The sequence below is a fragment of the Typopeltis vanoorti genome, chromosome 13 (assembly GCF_054136105.1).
Source record: "Typopeltis vanoorti isolate ZY-2024b chromosome 13, IOZ_Tvanoo_1.0, whole genome shotgun sequence".
Lineage (NCBI taxonomy): Eukaryota > Metazoa > Arthropoda > Arachnida > Uropygi > Thelyphonidae > Typopeltis > Typopeltis vanoorti.
In genome coordinates, this window is record NC_143561.1 from 83,186,438 (window position 1) to 83,207,033 (window position 20,596).

General features: G+C 34.7%; 1 protein-coding gene across 8 annotated transcripts in view; it reads left to right on the plus strand.

Annotated features, from left to right (window-relative positions):
* Positions 1-20,596, plus strand: part of LOC150100319 (poly(rC)-binding protein 3-like) — an 874,229-nt gene that overhangs the window by 224,354 nt on the left and 629,279 nt on the right. For all 8 annotated transcript variants that reach the window (XR_016549294.1, XM_090403220.1, XM_090403223.1 and 5 more), the window contains one exon: positions 20,019-20,200. Coding sequence is in view for 7 of the 8 variants with exons in the window: in XM_090403220.1 (XP_090259346.1) it covers positions 20,120-20,200 (81 nt within the window). In the remaining variant the exon portion in view is untranslated. The remainder of the gene's footprint in view (positions 1-20,018; positions 20,201-20,596) is intronic.

Consider the following 20,596-nt stretch of genomic DNA (forward strand, 5'->3'; position numbering starts at 1 on the left):
TCGTTTGCGTTTGCACAAATTCATCATTATTTTTCAAATAATGATGAATTTGATCCAGAAAATCACCCTCGCCCAAAACTGCCCAAACAATTGGCAGAAAAACGACCGCTTTCTGATTTTTAATTGGTACGTTAAGGGGTTAACCTTCCCAAACGATCGGATATATTTCCCGGATGGTCGCACAGCACGTGCCGTAGCACCCGGGATTCACAGAGGTCATCACCCCGCGTCAGTGATGGTTTGATGTAGGTAACGTATCAGTGTAGGTGAAATTTCTGCGAGAAAGGGGTCAAAACATCCGCCAAAGTGTATGAAGACACCGTGTTGGAACCTGTGGTATGGCCTCTTAACAACACCTGGTTTCATGGTAGGCAGCGGACCTTCCAACAGGACTCAATCCCTGAATACAAGGCGAGGACCACAAAACAATAGTTTGAGGCGAATGTGCCCGACCACATATCATCACCTGATTTGCCGTCTCGAAGTACCGATCTGAATCCGTTGGACTTCAAATTGTGGTCGGGTCTTGAGAGAGAGAGTAGCCTGCAAGAAACAACGCCCCAGCATCACCAACTTGAAGGTGGAGTTGGAGGGAGCAGTGGCAGCGTTCCTTTGGATGTTGTGCGTGCCGCCATCGATATGTGGCCTCACAGACTTCTGGCGTGCGTGAAGGTAAAAGGGGGACATTTCGAACACTGAGTTCTGCTGTATGCACGTTATACACGTGGTTTGCATGTGGTGAAAACTGTAAATGATTTACTGATAGATTAAAGGTTTATGCACTGTTAAGGTTATAGTAGTATTTATGGCTAGACTGGGTAGTCATTTATAAAACCTTAAAGGATATGCCAGGTGATTTTATTATTAAGTGAATTAAGGACCATAAAAACTGCAGAAGAAAAAAGAATAGAAATTGAAGAAATGAAATTCCTGCGAAGGACAGCAGGCTGTGCTCTCTGGGACGTTAAAAAAAAGAAGAAGAAGAAGAAGAGAAATACGCAAACTAAAAATAGATTCACTATTGGACAAAATCAGGGTCGACCAAGAAAAAGGTGGAATGAGATCAGAACAGGCCACTGGGCATAAATGCCTGAAAAGATGATGGTTTTATTATTATGTCAAAAATGTTTTTCATGTAGCACTCAAACTAGTATTGGGCTTTGAGAACTTATATTATTATAATAGCAAGCTCGTGAAATCGAATAATCTTTATTTCATTGGAAACCATTTTGCTTTATGAGGGTTATCATTTGTTTTTCAACATTTATTCAGACTGTCGTACTGGTTAATGTGTGACGCTCAGATATGTAGGTAGTATATTTATATACTACCTACATATTAGGTACTTTTCTCAAAATGAGTCAAAACGTATAGATTAATGTTGTCCACCGTACTACTGCACGTAAATTATTCCTGGACATTGGTCAGATTTTACTGAAATTCGTTGTTTGTAATGCTTACAAAAATTGTGGGGATATCCACAGTTTTCTTTAAATCGGACCATATGCAGACACAAAACGTGAATTCTATATAACCGGTTGTTTCACTTTTCGAGCATTTTAGCCGTAAAATTAGGCAAAATAAAATTGCATGTTAGTATTAGAAAGATCCAGGTTCATTTCTTACAATCAATAAATTGTGTCATTCTGTCATAATATGCTGTTACGAAATACTTTTTTAAAGATTGTCTGCAATCATGTCCTTGTTTTGCGCTGTTAATACAAAGTGTTGAATAAACAATGTAAATTATGTGATTTTTTTGTGTAGAGAAACTCTTAATTGAATTCTGCAATGAATTGTCATCACCTTTTATATCATAGATAATTTAAACAAAGCTCTGAGGTATAGGATGTCAGAGGATAAAAATATTTAACATGTGGGACCACGATGTTTGCGAAATTGGCAATAAAAACTCTTCCATTAAAGTCTGAACACGCAAAATTATCAGCTTAATACATTATAGTTTCATTTCTTGTACCGTTAGTATGCTATATACAGCGTAACCTAAAATAAGACACCCCATAAAACGAAGCTTCGCACAAATTTTAATGAGCGGAGCTCCATCATATCTGTATTTTTCCGTAATTTGCCATCTTTTATGTTATTATTAGCTTTTATGTGTTTAGTTAATGGAGATAAAATTTTATGAGACGGCATGAAACAAGAATTGTATGCAGCAAAGTACACTAGAACTCATGTGGTGTTGAAATCAAAAGGAGCATAACTATGTTTATGCTATGGCGAGTGACAGTACGTAGATGGCAAGGCGCCACACTTCATAGAAATTAAATATCGTTTTTAGATTAAGAGCTGGCATTTGTTGTGCTCGTGACCCATATTTTCCTTCCGTTTTCTCTTTTCTAACGAACGAAGCCAGTAAACAGGTAGGATGCAATATTAAAGTGGAACTGTTTCCTGTATAGGGAATCGATTCAGAATCATCTCAAGTGTTTGCCTGTCAGAAATTCATAATAATTACAGTATAAACGCCCACCTGACAAAGAGAAAGACATGAATGATAATTGCTTGCTTAACAATTAATGTCATGCCGGGCAAGTAAGGATTAAAAGAATTAATTTCAGTTTGGAACGAAATTTTATGCGATATTTGCATTATTGTTGAAAGAAACCGATTCATTCAGGAAAATCTCTTTTAGCTCGTCGCTTAAACATGTTTAAGCGACGTGTTTGTCTAAAAGTCTAACCGTATGTTGGTTGGATAAAAACTTCCTTTTACAACAAGGATCAGAAACTGATATTTCTAGACATCTTTGATTTCATGCGTTAGATGAAATGGGAGAGATAATCAAATATTTGCACTTCAAAGCATTAATTGCATTGCATAAATAAAGATAAATTTTCCTTTGTTTTTAATGATATAGTGTTTCGATTATATTAAAAACATAATGAATAAAAATAAATAAAAAAATACTACACAAAACATCGGACGTAGAACTTGTCATCGCTCTGAATTCTTGGTCGTGTGCAATTCATGCGTATGATACCATGCGAAACATGAAGTACGTGCGAGTGCAAGGCCACATTTTTAGTATAGTGCAAGTACTAGACAATATTTGTATCGGAAGGTTTTATTTCTCTTATTAGCTTTTTAAGCGTCCGTGCGCTTCGCAACCATATGCCTGGGAAAGGAGTGTCCTGGGTTCTATTCCCGTCGCCGACGTGAGGAGCTTAAGGAACTTCCTCAGCCATAGCCAAGTTAGCCAGTTTTGGGCGTGGACTGCAGGGTTTTTCTCCCCAGTTTATCTGGGGTTTTCCCTCCCGCAAGCAGGCAAATCGGCCCCGTGAACACACACATCTACAGACATTGGACACACCGGGAGACATAGGGCTAACCACCTTATCCTCGGGATGGGTAGGCTTAAAAGGGCTAAGGATAGCCCCGTAACAGGTTACTAGGCCTAATACGTGAAGGGAAGAAGAAGCTTTTTAAGCGTGTTTCACAAAATCCGTAAGCACCTGTTAGACTCGTTTTGTCTAACAAAAAAGAAAACGAAGAATAAATTTTAGAGGCAAAATAAGACTAAAAATTCTGTTCGCAGTACATATGCTCTATCAGAGATTCAGTTGTTATGATGATGAATATGTTCAATATGTCCCAAGCAAACAAAACAGCCAACATAGCAAGATCTAACAGTCTTGCATATAATACATGAAAACTTTTAACGATCAGAAAATAGTAAACGGTTAATTATTATTCACATTAGTTGTGTTGGATCTACGCACCTTAAAACCCATTCATTGACTGCGCGCTCACCTCCGACTTTGCATTCCGCTATCATGCCACACTCTCCGTGCAAAAAAACTCTACTTCGCCTCCTCCTTCTTGCCACACCTTTGTACGGCTTCAGGAATAAATAACAATGCTTTTATCCTCTGGTAGGTTAGTAAGAGGAGGTTTTAATCATATCATCCCTTTTCTTCGACTTACCACGCTCTGTAGATTGCATTCCGTCAGCTATTCCTCGTAATTGACATTCCAAGCCCCGATACACGATAGAATCAAGAATAGATTTGCTTCTGAGCTTTCCGAACGCCATATCCCTGAAATCTAGAGATCAAATCAGTAGATTGTAGTCTTTACAAGGTTTCCCAAGGTTTTATACAGTGGAACAATTTCTTGCTTGTCAGTATCTTTCTCGTAATTACAGCAGTGTCCATTGCAATTCAGCGACTATATACTGTCACAGTAAGATATGGTAGTATTTGTCATAGTATAATTTATTATTTCCGTGTACGTATTGATTGTAGTTTGCTGGTAATAAGAAAATAATTGCATATTTCGTAGGCAATACAGTGGTTCTCGATTAGAGTAAGCGAAATGGTTTGAGAGAGACGTGGTGGTGGTGGTGAGGGGGGGGGACAAATCAAAATTCCATAATGGCTAGAATGAAATCATTTGTAGCGTATCTACAAAGCAAGCGGCCCATCCTGCTGAAGAGAGAAATGATGTCGTAATTCACAGTGCTTCGAAGAAATTCGACAATGATAGTTACTCCTTTCCTCACTTATCAGAGAATATGGTGCGCTGAAGGATATTTTTGCGTATAAATTAAAAAAAAAAACAACAACCTGAAGTTCACGATGTAATCAATATATGATTAATGAGAGCCATTAACATTATTTATTTCACTGAAGGATATTTTTTATTATTTTAAAAATGAAATACGCTGCTAATATTTGCGTATAAATAAAAAAAAAAGCCTGAAGTTCATGATGCAATTAATATTCTATAGGAAAATGCATTTTTAATTTCCAAGATTGAAGATTTTATAAACCTATATTAGGACAGAGGGGGAAATTAAAACTTGCTGATTTAATACATCTTCCTCAAGAATGACAGCTTCACAGAATGCACTCTATTCCATAATGAGTTATGAAAACAGGAGGCGTACTTGTAATGGAATATGTAATAGTATATATATATACTCTAGTAAATTGGACAACAACTTCAAACCTGCACATTTGCCACGATGAGATAGAACGCCGCATTGTCGAGTCAAAAGAAATTACCTTGTACCCTCTTCATATGAACAATAATCTCAGCTATAATTTGCCTGACTCTTTCAACTCTACTATCATACTGGAGATCTCGCGGAACCACACACGCACAAGTGTACAACAATAGAACTTTAATATGGAGTATAGCTCAAGTTCATAATAACTGTAATTTATAGTCGAATTCATAGCTTTTAATTTTATAGCTTGAGAGTGTCTCAATGTTTTTTTTTCAGTGTCTTTTAATAGCTTTCTATGTTCTTAACACCTGATGAAGTCGATCCCGACGAAACATGTTGCGTATCAAATAAATCTCGATTTGTTATAATTCTCGGATTTTTAGTCAGTTTATATAAAAATGAATATATATATATATATATATATATATATATATATATATAGAGAGAGAGAGAGAGAGAGAGAGAGAGAGAGTATACACACTGGTAGAAATGTTTGAATGTTGAATATTATAGTATTTTATAGGCTTTTCTTCGTTGATTTTAGGCTTCCTAAAAAGTGAACATCTTTTATGGATTCTATGTCCGTCTGTATGAGTGAATTAAGGAGCAAAGGACCGATTTTGATATTGATTATATTGAGATAATTATTAAAATTTATTAAAAAATTGTGAAGTTTTGTGTGTGTGTGTGTATATATGTATATATATATATATATATATATATATATGATTCATCGCTAAAACACGGTTCAAGGTTACATCGGTAATTTAGTTAGTTAGCTTTCATCTTTAAGTCTGCAAAGAACGTCATCGAATTCCCCATGTTCCGATGTTATCACGGTTTGAATCTTGTTGCCAACTACAGGAAATATTGCGACAGGTTCCCGAGTTAGGCCGTCTCGGAAAAGCGGATATTTTTTTCTCCTGAAAACTTGAGTTTTTCGTCCCGGAAACTCAAGAAAATCGACCGTAGAACCCACACTATTTCAGATATTAATACATTGCGTTAGGATTAGGGATTTCGAGATGGCTGCACTTGTCTGTCGTCTCTTCACCGGATGCCGTTTATCATTAGTGATAATCTTGAACCAGGTATCTCTGCCTACGAGTGGAGATTGAATTTTCTCTAAACTTTCCAAAAGTTAGATAAGACTAAAACGGCCTCGCCTACTCCCTATCCGAAATAAATAAAAAAAAAGGCTTTAGCGGATTTTAGCGAAAGCGAAATCATAGATAAGCGGCAAAGGAGACAGTTTAGAATATAGTACTTTCCCATAATCATTGCAATGTGAGAAAAAGTTTAAAAACTATTTTGTAGAAGAGAAAGTATGTCCGTATACGCAGCTTTTATCAACATGTTCTGAATTCATTTCATAAAGTTTTGTGCCTTGGTATATGGGATGTATTCTAATCGCTGGAGGAAAGGCCAAAATAACCTGCTGTAAGATGTAAGATAAAAATTAGTGATTGAAATGTTTATTGAAAATTATTTTTTGTTCATTTAAATCACGGCTTGGAATGAACATTTTTGTGTGTTGGCAACCTCCAAAAACACAACTTAGAGCAGTCAAATTTGATCGTGAATTTAATAATTTATTAGTTGGGAGATATTGCGAACAAACAACGTTTTAGTACTTTACATAAATACGTAGTCGATTTTATGTATGCATTGCTCTGATTGGGTCATTCGTTTATAACATAAGTTTACAGGTAAAAAGCATTTACTTTTTTGAGATATATGTTTATTTAATTTTTTCTTGTTGATTTTTCTTGAATATATACTGTATATTTCAACTACATAATGTATGTTACAACAGCATGTTTGTTTTCGAGCTTTACACAGACATGAAAATAAGGTGCACACCTATTATATTGCATTTCTACATATTCTATTAATATTAAAGTCGCCATGAATAATAAGTAATGGAATCATCATTTTCAAATAATAAGAATGAAAATATGATTTTACCCCATAACATTATGTATACACTTGCTGAACCTTTTCCATAGAATTCTTTCTCGCATTAAATTGAGACAAAGCTCACCGCCTCCAAAGGTAACTGGTGTCTCACAAATCTTTAGGATGTGCTCGGTTTCTTGGTATAAAATTTATTTTATTTATCATTCTGCTGTATATAATAATCTGCCATTCTGCCTGTCACACATTTATAAGGCACTTTCAGGTAGGATCCCGATCTTAAACTCGGTAAGAACATAAAGATCTAAAAAATGTATAAATCCCCTGAAATGGATAGTATGGAGTTTGAATTTCGGAACAATTCTCTGGGTACTCTTTCTTGGTTCTGTTTCAGAGAGTGAGACCTGACACCTGGCAGCTATACATATTACATGTATAGTTGCTATTCAGGAGAAGGAGTTGTGTATGTATTGTAATTGGTAGTGAAAATAATTCAAGAAAAAAAATAAAATTAGCATCTGTGAGATAGGCTTTAAAAAAGGGAACAAATAGTTCAATTTGTAAGAAAAATATGCGGTAAATTAACTTTAGTTTGAAGCCTAAGCTTTTTAAAAAGTTCAGAAAAGCTAGTACTGTAAACAAGAGGAAACCTATTATAAAAAAAAGGGGGGGGGGGGACTTCTTAGAAAAGCAAATAGCAGTAGTAGTAACCGATTTTCAGTATCGGAATCAATAATGCAATTTGATCAAGAACGACAAATCTGTAGGTTGTGAGCTTCTGGATTCCCAGGAAACCATTATTGAAATTTATTATTAATAGTATTAGATTAGCAAGGCTATTATTTCCAAGCATCCTCTTCGAACACTAAACATTAAACCCTAAAAGAAAGATAATAGAGACTTTGTTGGGGATGCTGCTAGTATTGCTTGGCATGGGGTTTAAGAAGATTTCGTAGAGAGAGAGAGAGAAGGCTTTAGGAGTAGGAAAGAAAGTCGGGAGCAGGTAATTACTGATGAAATTGAACCTCCCCATCCCACCCCCTCTTCTGCTTGCTTCAGAAAAAGAGACCTTAAAATTGGAATTTTAAGGCAAAAGTACCTTTCGAACGGGAACCGTTGTTTCAAGTGTAAATCCTACATTGTGTTTTCTTGGAAGAAAGATTAATAGGGTAATTATACATATATAGGTAGTTCTTACTTTGTGGTTCTTACTTACTTTTTAATCTCGGATAAATACAACAGAGCAAAAATATGATTTTGTAAATTCGAGATAAACAATTTTCATTTCTTTATTGGTTGGTTTCTCCTGTTCTTCAATCTTTTAATATCTCTTGTTTCTATTTATTGTCGAGCACACTGATGCCACTATATCAATTGTAATAATAGCATAAGTTTATTTCATCACCCTTATGTATTATGTTTCAATATTTATAATAGAATCACGGCATAATACTAAGTTCAGTAGATGTCAAATTTTTTAATCCGTTTGGCTTTTTGGTTTTTAACTGATCTGCTGAAGAAATAATCAAGTTATTATATGAAGCGGAATGGGAGAAATTAAAGTATACATATTTGCAAATAGTATTCAGAATGTGGACACCTAAGACCCATGAGAATTGATTATAAACCTCAATAATACAGTTAATACTCTATTAAAAAGTTTGAAAGTTAATCGAAAACCGAAATCAGGATAACTTCAAAATAAATCGCAATTATATGCAAAAGAAATGGAACTTATGTTTCTTAATGAAGAAAATTCAAGCAAAACGTGGATCAAACGATAAAAAATTACTGGTAGATCGAGGAATTCATGCAGGAACATGTATTTTATTCGCGAACATAATGTATAAGAATATATTATTTTTAGAATGTGTCAAGCATGCATAATTTTATGCATGCTGACATTTTAAAAATGAAGCCAGGCATTCAAAATGCCAGGTGGTAAAGTCTTAATAACTGAAATAAGGAGAAAGGTTCGTTTGTCAGAAAGACAAAGAGATTTATATTACCTATCGTTTACTAAATTATGTTGAATATGTAGTTTCGAACCTTATCCTGGAGCTGACAAAATGGAAAGAAAGAAAGAAAAGTAGCGTAAGTCATAGGAAAAACAAAAGCTGAAAAACTAATGAAATAAACATTCTGTTTTATTCTGCTAGGAGAACCTTCTGTTAAACTGCCATTCATTAACGATTCTGAAGAAGATATTTGTATACACTTATGCTTCATAAGATATATACAGAGCTCACATTGGTTTCGTTTTCGACAGAAATTAGTAAAAAAAAATGAGGTCATGCATATTTAATGTATATTACCTACAAATCAACAGCGCTTATGGCCACATTTCAGTGCCATGAGCGCTGTAACCAATTAAGGCCACGTGAATGGCCTTAATTGTGACCAGAAGAAAAAAAATCGCTGAAATTGTTTATTAAATCATCTTAAAATATGCAAGATTGTTTTATGATCTTATCTTCATGCTCTTAACCACGATCTATTGAAATTTACTGAAAGGAAGGCACAAGCTTCATATGCATGCAATAAGTGAATTTACTAAAAAATTACTTGATTTCAAAATGCTAAAAGAATAGATTTAGCACCTGATCAAGTTCACATGAATACGTTTCTGAACCATAATATACAATAGATGGATTTTTTTTTCATTTTTTTTTTAAATTCAACAGTGACGATGATGTGGATGAGTCATCTTCAGCATGATCTTTTTTTCATTGGTTTCCATAAGATTTCCCTTCCCTCTAGTAAACTCGAATTTTCAGCCCTGCATCTCAGAAAAACAAACAAACAAAAACGAACGTGCACTATACAAACAAAATATTATTTAGGAACCACGAAATGCAGAATTTACCGTATTATCATCCTTAAGTCGTTAGTCATTTACTCACCTACCTGACTACTAAGATTGTAAACCAGTTTCCTACTAATTTTCAAAAGATCTGACTGATGGAATTCTTCATATACTCCCGTTTTGCGAAGGCAAGGGATTTACTTTATGATTAGAGAATTTATTTACATTAGAGGATTTACTTTATTATTCTTATTTTTAAAATATTTTGGTTTGCTCACTGTTCGCTATCACTCCTATGTATAAACTTATAATTACGCATTTAAAGAAACGTTCATTGAAGTTATTTACAAATACACATCAAAACCTTTGCTAGGTGAAGGTATCCCTTGTGACTATGCCGTGAACTTTAGGGTACAACGTTGGTTATGCATTGATTTTTAAAGTGAATATACGATGGTCATATGGCTGTAATATAGTTATCTAGTATGTAATTATACACTGAATTTCAAAAATAATAAATTTGATAATATTGACTCAAGATTGGAATCTTTCGCATTTCAGGTCGAAAATGAATATGGTAAGAAAACCATACAAGTATTACTGGTGTCCCGGGTGAGAAGAGAATTTCAGAACTGAAATATATCTTTTGATGAGAGAGATCTCGCTTCAGGTTTCTTTGATTCTTGCCAGTTCCACAGACAAACGAATAGTTCTTCACTTATAGATAACCCAGTTTTCGCTTCTGCTTTTCCTCCGAATAAGGTGGTCTCTGAATATACCAATTAAATATCACCTAACATGGAAGAAATTTCCCGAATAGAGGAGGAAGGATGAAAAAAAGTAAAACTTAGATTATTCCGCTTGCAGTTATGTTGAGAAACGAAGCAACTACTAAGCCATATTAAACTGGTTTCCTCTTTCCTGTCGGGAAAAAACTCGGCTTGGCTTTATCGACGGGTGGGAAAGAAATTGCGATCTTTTTATTAGGCCGACTAATTCGACTTCATTTGAAAAGCTTGTTTATAAATGTTATTCGCATCCTAGAAGGGATTTGAATCCAAAACTTTCTACCCAAATGCACTTTAGTCCTTCCTTCTGCACTATGTAGGCACCTCCTCTTGCACAAATGCCTTTTCGTGTTTTATTTATTTATTTATTGGAGTTTCTAAAATTCTGATATATAAGTGATAAATGGTTGATTCATTTCACGAATATTATTTATAGAACAAAATGATATTTCGGATACTGATCATGTGCGAATTTATTGTATATCAAATAATATTGGCAGTAATATTCTGAGGTTTCATCACTTGTGGAGATTGAGAGTGAAGAAAATACGAAGATAGGTTTATTGATGTGAAATGTCCGCTTCGAAGGACATTGCCACAAGAAGTAGAAATAAGAATCGCATCACTTCACAAAGGTGTGTGTGTTTATATAGAATGGGAGAGAGAGAGAGAGAGAGAAAGCTATCGATCGGCAAAGCATATATGAACGATTGAGAGCTTGATATGTCGTACTGGAATGATAGCGATATTAGAAATGTGCTGTGGAACATTTGGTAATAAACTTTCTACACATGGAAGAGTTTTATATAAGAAATATATTATCTGATTAATATGTTATCATTCTATTATATAATATATCGCTTTTCTGAGAAAGAATTAGCTACCGCTGGAATATAAAAAGATCAATTTAAATCTCAGTGATTTCATACTGCTCTGAGAGAAAATTATATCTAGATTTATAAATATAGGAGCATATATGGATCGATGACTGAAAGGCATCATAGATAACGTTGTTTGCATTAATCAGAGATCACAAATATCTTTCTAACAATTTAGGTATCAAAACAAAAAAAACATTGTATTGTTCCTCTGGCTGGGTATGTTTTTCAAATTTATATCTGGTTTCAATAATATATAATTATTGAAAAAAGTATATGGAGAGTTCATCTTTGGAAAATTTTCAGATACTTCTACTTGGTCCTGGTCTCCCTTTTGCGGCGATTATTACGGATGTTACTCTCTTGGACTTTCCACAAAATGTTGATAAATTAAACATGTATTTATCCCCCCCCCACATACACACCACAAAATGGCAGTCAGTTACTATACTGAAACTGTATTCTTATCCTTGTATTTCTATTTCCATATTGTCATAGTATTGAGCATCATCGACTCACTTGATACCCGGCTGGATTGTTTTCATAGAACATGTGACTGCGTTGGTGCAGTAGCGAGGGATTGACGCTTCTGCTGTTCTATCTTGTCCAGAACCAGGGACATTTATAAGGCTTTTCATCTTATGTTGAGTTCCAGTTGAAATCATCTGGTTTCCGATCCTGTTTGGGATACAAGAAAAGTTAATTTTTATTCACTTGAAACCTTATAAAGATACTTCACGCCCAAGACGGGATTGGAACTCAAACCTTTCCATCCCGAAGTGAATCTTCATAACTTACCTACGGAGGGTCGCGTTCTTATATCATCCAGCATGTGCAGTAATACATTTATCAGAAGATGAATTGCTACTTTAAAATAAATAAAATAACACGTTAATGTTTTCGTAGATGACCGAATTCAGTTCTTTGCATGCTTCAAAAAAAATTGTCTTTCCTTTCGTGTCAAGCTTAAAAATATTCTGTAAAAACGGCACACAAAAATTTTGCTACCAGACTCTTTTATTGCTTTATTAAAAGTTAAGATGTTTTTAAGAGTTAGAAAATTTTCATATTCAAATTAAAATTTAAAATTCTAAAATTCGTTGATTTTATTTAAAAAAAGGTATTTAATTATTATTAAAAGTTGGTATGTTTTTATTAGTCTTATGCACAATTACATAACGTTTTTGATACATTTCTCTTTTCTCAAATTGTTTATATAAGGGGCATGCATCTACGTTAACAAAACAAATTAATTCTAAAGTATTATTACCCTATACGTAATTCACTGCTTTCAGTATATGGATCCTGCCAACAGTAATTCACTCTAGCGATTCTTGTTCTGAGTTAGTGGTAGGGATTTAAGTAAATCAACAAAAAAAAAAAAAAAAAAAACACGTTGTCATTCATTTCTGTAATAGACAAATATAGTAGCAGTTATCAATTAATAACCATTTCTTTCTTACTTATTGATTGCTTCAGGGCACATTTTAGTCTCATGGCAATGTTTCTGGTTCCATAATGCTAGACTGCCTAAGGCAGAAGGCGATATTGGTTCGGCTCTAATCCCTGACTAGAGGGTCGAAAACACCTTGTTTCATTTGTTTCCTGAAATTCTCGATCTTTGGCATAAGCAAATAATTGTTCCTTTCCCCCCGAAACTCGAGGTTTTGACTCCGCAAATCAGAAATTTCGATTGTACAACTCATACTATGTCAAACAATATACGAGTAGTTGAGATAGTATCTCAACTACTCGTATATCTCAACTACTTTCCATCCAGAATTAAAGGCGTTGAAGAATTTATTACTATTATTTTTTGTAGCTTTATGTAAAGTCACGAATTTCTTAAATTGAAAAACGAGCATATTTTGGTAAAAAAATGTACAGATTTTTTATCACAATGGAAGTGACTATTTTTAATTCGTCTTTTATGTAGCTCACACTATCGAAAGGTTTTTTCTGTAAACCTATAGTACACTCATTCCGTGTTCTATTTTTTTTTGTATTTTTGGGTAGTCCAAATCATCCTTAATACATGAAGTATGGAACTTCATGTATTAAGGATGATATCAACGTACCTTTGGATGGGTGCTTGATGGAAGGACACCGATAAAGACTGTCTTGGCTGAACAGATGAGATAGACTTTAATGTTTCACCACTCAGTCGATGGATCTACATTACATGAATCTAAGCACGTGTTTCGAATATATAGATTTAATTAGGACAAGAATCAAGGCTCTTCCGACTCGAGCTCGTATAACTCTTCCCCGAGTTATACGAGCTCGAGTATAACTCTCGATGACTTTCCCCGATGACAAGAACTGCAGAGCAGGCTGTCTGACTATAAATTTTTTTGCTCATGTTGCTCAATGCGTTTATTGCATACATGAAGTACGTGTCAGAAGACAATGCATTAGTGAGGGTTATAGAGAATAGGTTGAAGAACAAAGGTTGGATAACAGCAGTAGACCCCACACACACACTATAGGACTAACCTTTTTATATGAGTCTGCCAATATGCCCGATAGCTATTCTTTGGTATTTTTCCTTTTTAAGTACCTAAAATGTCTCTTAACATCTCTTATATACTACCCTAAAATTTACATCTCTTTCTTATTTAGAAATATCTTCTTGGCTCAGTTGGTCTCGTTGTTTAAAATTGCAAGAGTTGATCAAAGAATGGGTTGTTTGAACGTGGGGAACGGGAAGCACTCGTTGGTACATCAAGGACAAAAATCAAAAAATACTTATATACCTAAGTTCTTTCTAAAATAAAATAATTTAAATTTCATTTTACTTTCGAAAATAAATAAAAATGGAAATGGACCAACGACCAGTAATCTTCTGTTATTGTTTAATAACGTAGCTGTCATGCACTTAATTTGTAACTTAATTCATGGAACCTCTATTCATTCCATAAGAGGAAACATTTGTAAATGGATCGCGAACTCTCCACGTGATGAAACTTGGAAAACAAATGTAGAAATATATACATATATATATATATATTAACCCTCCCCGGTCACTAATAACACGGTATCAACACCTGTAACCCAACAGTCGTGCGTAGCAAATGGTTAATGAGAAAGAAGGAATACATAAACTTTCTAGAAAAGTTGAAGGTAATACTTATTGCGGACATTGGGAAGACTATTCCAAAAGAAACAGAGGTAATGTATGTGTATGAATTTTACCAGTACCAGCTTGTGTTCTTATATGATTAGAGGAAAGCGAGATGGGGGATAATTTGGCGAGCTAGGCTCATGAAAGTACTTATAAAAAAGCCATAATGCAGAAAGATAGCAGCTATGAGGTGATTGGAGAAAGACGGAGACAATCATCAATTAGGCGGTTGCCCTGTTCTGAACACGTTCAGCAATCCTTTGGGAAGTTTTTAGTTCTTCACTCTAAATGTGATAACAATGTTCTATGGTCAATCAGATATTATGAGTTGAGCAGGAGAAACTAGTGTTTTGAAAGAAATAGAATACCAAGTTCTTTTGGAGGCTGAAGGCACTATGGATGTGAAGTGCTCATGCTAAGATAAGTTAGATGTAAAAGTCAAGTAAGAATAGAAAAACTGGTATAGACTGGAAATAGGAACATTATCGAAAATCAGAGAGTGAAGTAGGATCGTTATTTTAGGTAATAAGATAGGAATGTGTTTTGATAACTTCTGAATTCATTCATTGAAATTTTAGATTATCTTCACCCTATTTAAGATTAATTAGGAAATCAGTGTTTAAGGCACTGGTTATGGAATATCTTAACCTGAATCATTTGAGCGCACTGCAAGATTTCTAGAATGAAGAAAAAGAAAGGAGAGTACTGTCATCAGCAAAATTGTGGATAGGATTTGAAGGTGAAAGAGGGGAAAAGCATCATTGATATATATATATATATATATATATATCCATATAAAATAACCAATTTATAAAATTACTTGGTAACCTTAATATATATATATATATATATATATATATATATGAGGAAGAGTGTCGACGAGAGTAATGAACGTCCAAAGAGAAACTCTCGATCCAATAACAAAGGCAGGAGAGAGAGAGAGACAATAAGATGGTAGCTTAGCAAGAAGGCTTCGATGTCATCACACAGGATCGAATGCCTTGAAAATATCAAGGAGACTACAAGTTTCTCCAAATTTTTTCAAGGCCGTGTCGAAAGGTGGGTCAAGTTAGCGAGGAGGGCTGATGTTGAACGATAATGGTAGGATCCATATTGGTCGTAACTGAGGGGGCACTAGGTCGTGAAGAAGCTGATTTGCTGATAACTTCCATCACTTTGAGACCAATGAGGTGTGGGAAATGGAGCAGTAGACTAATTATTATTATTATTATTATTGTGTGACACCTACAGGGAGTCCAAAGACTCATCGAGGGAGAGTGTGCCAACAGCATTGAATGATTGAGCTCCTTCCAACTACTAACCGCGCTCAAACTTGCTTAACCTTTTGCTGTGCCATTAGTAGCAGAGGCTCTACCAATCGACCGATCTTGGCTAACTTATCTTCTTTTTGAAGGGAAAGGATAGATAAAGTCTTGTTTACAGGCTATTTAATAGATACCAGATGAATAAGATAACTTATATAGGTGATACAGATAGGTGTTAATTCTAGAGCACATGATTTTTAGCAAAAAAAAAAAAAAACTAGCAACTTGACTGGATGAGGAGACTTATTAGTATGAAAGCTGCGAGTATTTTCTGTTCTGATGAAAGTTGGATTCCAACTACCTGCATGTAGTTTCAGGAATAGCGGGTGCAAATTTTCCTCAGTTATCTAAACAAGATCTGAAGGAAAATACTGATTCCAAGAGTTTTGTCTTATCTCTAGAATAGTAAAGATATGGAATGGAAACAGGGTTGGCGAAAGTTCTGTCAAACAGCCATCACGAGGAACCAGGAGGATAAAATAACATTTGCACAAGAGGCAAGCATAGTGCATTTGACTCTTACAAAGTGTGCTTTAAATTTGTTGATTTTTTTTGCAGTTGTTACGGCCCATGTAATGTAAAGGTGAGTTGGAGTTTTTAACCTGAGCTACTGAATATATTATTCGGTGTCTTTGGCGCCTTTGTTGTTCATTCATAATTATCATTAAGTACATTTCATAGAAGAAACAGTGTGATATTTCATAAGTATGTCCAATACATGAGTAACGTAAAAACCCTCTAAATTATTACAGGGTTTTTGCTAGAGTATCAAACGAAACAGAAAATTCGATATGATTTATTACTGTAAGAGAGAGAAATGCAACGAAAGATACAATTTCTTTATTTGGAAGGAATGCAGGTAAGAGTAGACGAGAAATGGACGATTAGCAACCCACTTCAGGAGACAATCAAAAACCAATTACCGTTCCATTAATTAAACTATAAAACTAACAAAAATATAATTTTACTTTAAAATAGCATTATTAAATTATGTTAATATTTGAGTTTGCGTGTTCTTCCCCGTTCCCCCCCCCCCCATTTGGTCAAACCACTATATATCTTACTTTTGTTGTGGGATAGCCCAGAAACTTTTCGCAAAGTTTTTGGGCTTCATATTACATTTATGTGCATGGAGAGGACAGTGTGTCGCCATGTACTTCCACCCACCCACCCACACACACACACACACCAGATTAATACTAACAAATGACGGAGAAAGGCAGTATGCGGTCATTTGCTGGCCTAGTTAGCCGAGTGGTTCGCTTATATATATTATAGGATACACATAAAATATTATTGAGAATGAATAGAAGCAGAATACCTTAAACAAATTCTAAATTACCACCCAAAAGGTATTCGATGCAGAGGAAGACTCTTAAAAAGATGGAATATAGCCCGGAACACGCCACTTAGTCTATAAGCCTGGAAAGGAAGAAGAAGAAGAAGATAAAAGATTATTCCACTGGTACATATCGAATTACAGAACAAAGATCATGAGAATTTCAATCATTCTCAAACTAGTATTACAGCAATCCTATTTACTTCAAAGAGTAATCCTGTTTCAATTCGCATAACAATAATCTGGCATGAAGTAGTTAAAAATATGTGTTCACGACCACTTCAAGGATTACGACAGTTAAACAGATATTTTAACGTACTATAAGTATGAAGTACATCAGTCATATCTACTTCAAAAGAAACTACAAGATTATAGCTGCAAAAATGTATCGAATCAGAAAACAGTGCATTTATCGCTAGCATCAAATTCCTGCTTTATAAAGCCCTATGCCAATCCGGTATTGTCTGAAATTTTCTTTGAAGATATCTGATACGAAGTTATGAACTTTACACAACTAAACAGGAAGCAGACTTCTAGCATAGAAGCTCTTAAACATCTCTACTGTAAGGCATTCCAACATATGGTACTTCTTCGGCACGATCGCAGAGAAGAATACAGAACAACACGTGTGTCAACTTATCCCACTTCAGCCATGTGTCAAATGCCTTCCCATAGGAGCTTGATAACCCCATTCAACTAAACTAACCCGACGGATGTCCTATGAACACTGCATGCGAACATATATTTGTTTATCAGAAAAGGGGACGACGTTAGAAGAGAAACTAATTTAAAAATGTAATGGAATAATGTAAACCATAAGATAAGAAGTAATCGCCAAAATATCTTCAATAAAAAAGGTTACTTAAGCAGCTTCGAAGAGATCAGATATGGAAAGAAGCGAATACTGTGATAAAGCAAATAATATCTATGGCTAACATGTCCACCCCCAATATTTTCGAAATTATATGCTCATATATTAAAAGCTATGCGGAAACATTGTTCCAAAGCTCTCCCTCAGCTTGGGCTTACATCATTCTGTTATATGCTTCGTGCGCACTGTTTTCTACAAGTAAAATAATTAATAAGGTATTTCATTGACTCCCCTCCCCCACTTAACCCCCTCACGTTTCTTTTTTTCCACTTTTCTTATTCTCTCTTTTTTATTTTGTTAAATATGATGTTGTAATCCACCTGCCAAAAAGCTCTGGCTCATCACATAAATATAAGTGTCACACGTCTTATCTTGTTAAAGAATATAATTTCCGGAGAAATCTTGTAATAAGTTGGTTGTTGTTTTTCCTCTCTGGAATGTATATTATCTGGGGATTATTATTTTCATAGTTTGAAAGATAAGCTTAGTCTGCCATTTGACAGTTTTTTTTTTTCCGTGTAAGTAAACTGTAGACTACACTGTTATCATGTGTATTTTTTTTATTTACGCTTTATATCGTTTGAACTACTTATTTTTGGGAAATATGTCTTGCATGAAAATTTTGTATTTACAAAATTAGAAAAGTTTTAATTAAAAATTATAGGATTTTAATCAGAAAACAATTTATTTATATATCTCATTAATAAATCATCTTTCACGACTCATCTTGATTATTTCTGACACTTCTCATATATTTTATTCTGCTGGGACTAGGAAAGGCCGAATTGGGTTTCGTTCTCTGTTACTTCATTAAAATTCGGTATCAGGTTTCAAAACGTAATGAAAAATGTTGTTTTTCATTACATTTTTGCTCCTATAGGAAACATTTTTATGGATAATTTTCCTTTGGACTGTTATTAATAAATCGTTTGTTATCTGTCAAGTTTACAATATTGATATTCACTGATTTGAAGTATTGTATGTTATAATATATATGACGTACAATACTTCAATAGCATTTTTTTAATATCTGCGCTTTCAGCGCAATCGCATATTTGCTTTGTCAAGAAAACAAACTTGTTTTTATGATTGAATCGTATTCTTTTGCAAATTTTCCAAAGGACATGGCCAATCAATTATGTTTAGAATTGTGTTTTGTGAAGGCTACAAATCCATATTGTATCTGTTTAGTAAAGTAGCCTCTATTTGTTTTGAAATCAATTGCAATATATAACAGAAACCCCATTATAAATAAGTAAAATTTTTATGAGTAAATTGCATTCGTGTGGAAATCTCCAAAGGATATTTTTAATAAAATAATTGGATCAACTTTTCATGTCATTGATTGATACAAATCTCTGTTCGAGCAACTAGATGCGAGCGGAACGGTTATATTGCAACCTCTGAATAAAGCAGGTGAAGTCTGCTGTTTTCCTTTCCTTGTACTTCGTTTTCACTCTTAAGGCTTCCTCGCGCTCTTGATCAGCTCACTTAGCTTTAGTTCTGAGAGAAGGGAAGATCTTGTTTTTATGTTTTACTTATTTTTTATTAGATAGTGTTACAGGGAGACGGCTTGGGTTGGCTGCTTCTTCTTGGCTTCTTTCCCATGCATGGTCGGCACTATTCGCTGAGCGTCGTCTTCCCATCGTAGTTACTGTTGCCCCGAGTCGCATTCTCTAGTTTTTTTTTTTTTTTTTTCCTTTCCTCAACCCCGTCTCAGAAACACGCGCTGTTTTCAGTCCCGGCATTCCACTTGTACCATTCTCCTATAAAACGTTTCTTCTCTTGTCCCTTTTTCACTTTAGTGGAACAGTACGTGTTCTGTTTGCTTGTTCTTCCATTGTGTTGCGGTTTTAACTCGGATAGTCACTTTGTTCCTATTCCTTGCGTAACAGAAATTTGACAGTTTCCTTAGTGTAGTATATAACAGCACACAGTCATCGAAGTTACAATATTAAGCATCACCTGAACTTGTCGTATTTCTCTTTTCCATAGCTCCTCTGTAATTTTTGGCCCTGCCTGCTGCCTACCTGCGTTGTTTTCTGCAACCCATCCCTGCTTTCCCTACCAGCACTACCATCGTCACTCACGTCGTCATGGCTTCAGTAGAGTCAAAGGCCCTGTCCAACGATGGCCCTTCTGTTACCCTCACTATTCGACTGATTATGCAAGGAAAGGTAAGTTGAAAATTTACTTAATTAATAAAACTGTTATTTGAATATCCTGTTGTTATATTTTTCTATGAAGTTTTAAATACTCTGAAATAATCAATCATCATTAAAATTACTGAAGAACTTACATAATACATATTGTTCTTTTAGCTTATAAGGAAGCAAATGATTTTGTCCTTATATATACCCACCTCATTAGCTCTTTATTTAGCCGGTTATTACGTAACTATATCTTTAACAAAGTAACACATCTTTGCAAGTTCAATTTTAAATTCAGAACGCGTGTTTTTGCTCCATATATTATATGAAGTCAAAATATATATATTTTTTTAAATTTTGAGAATGTCTATTAAGTATGTGGAAGCGTTTGTTACGTCAGCATACCAGAGTTGACAGAGTAAA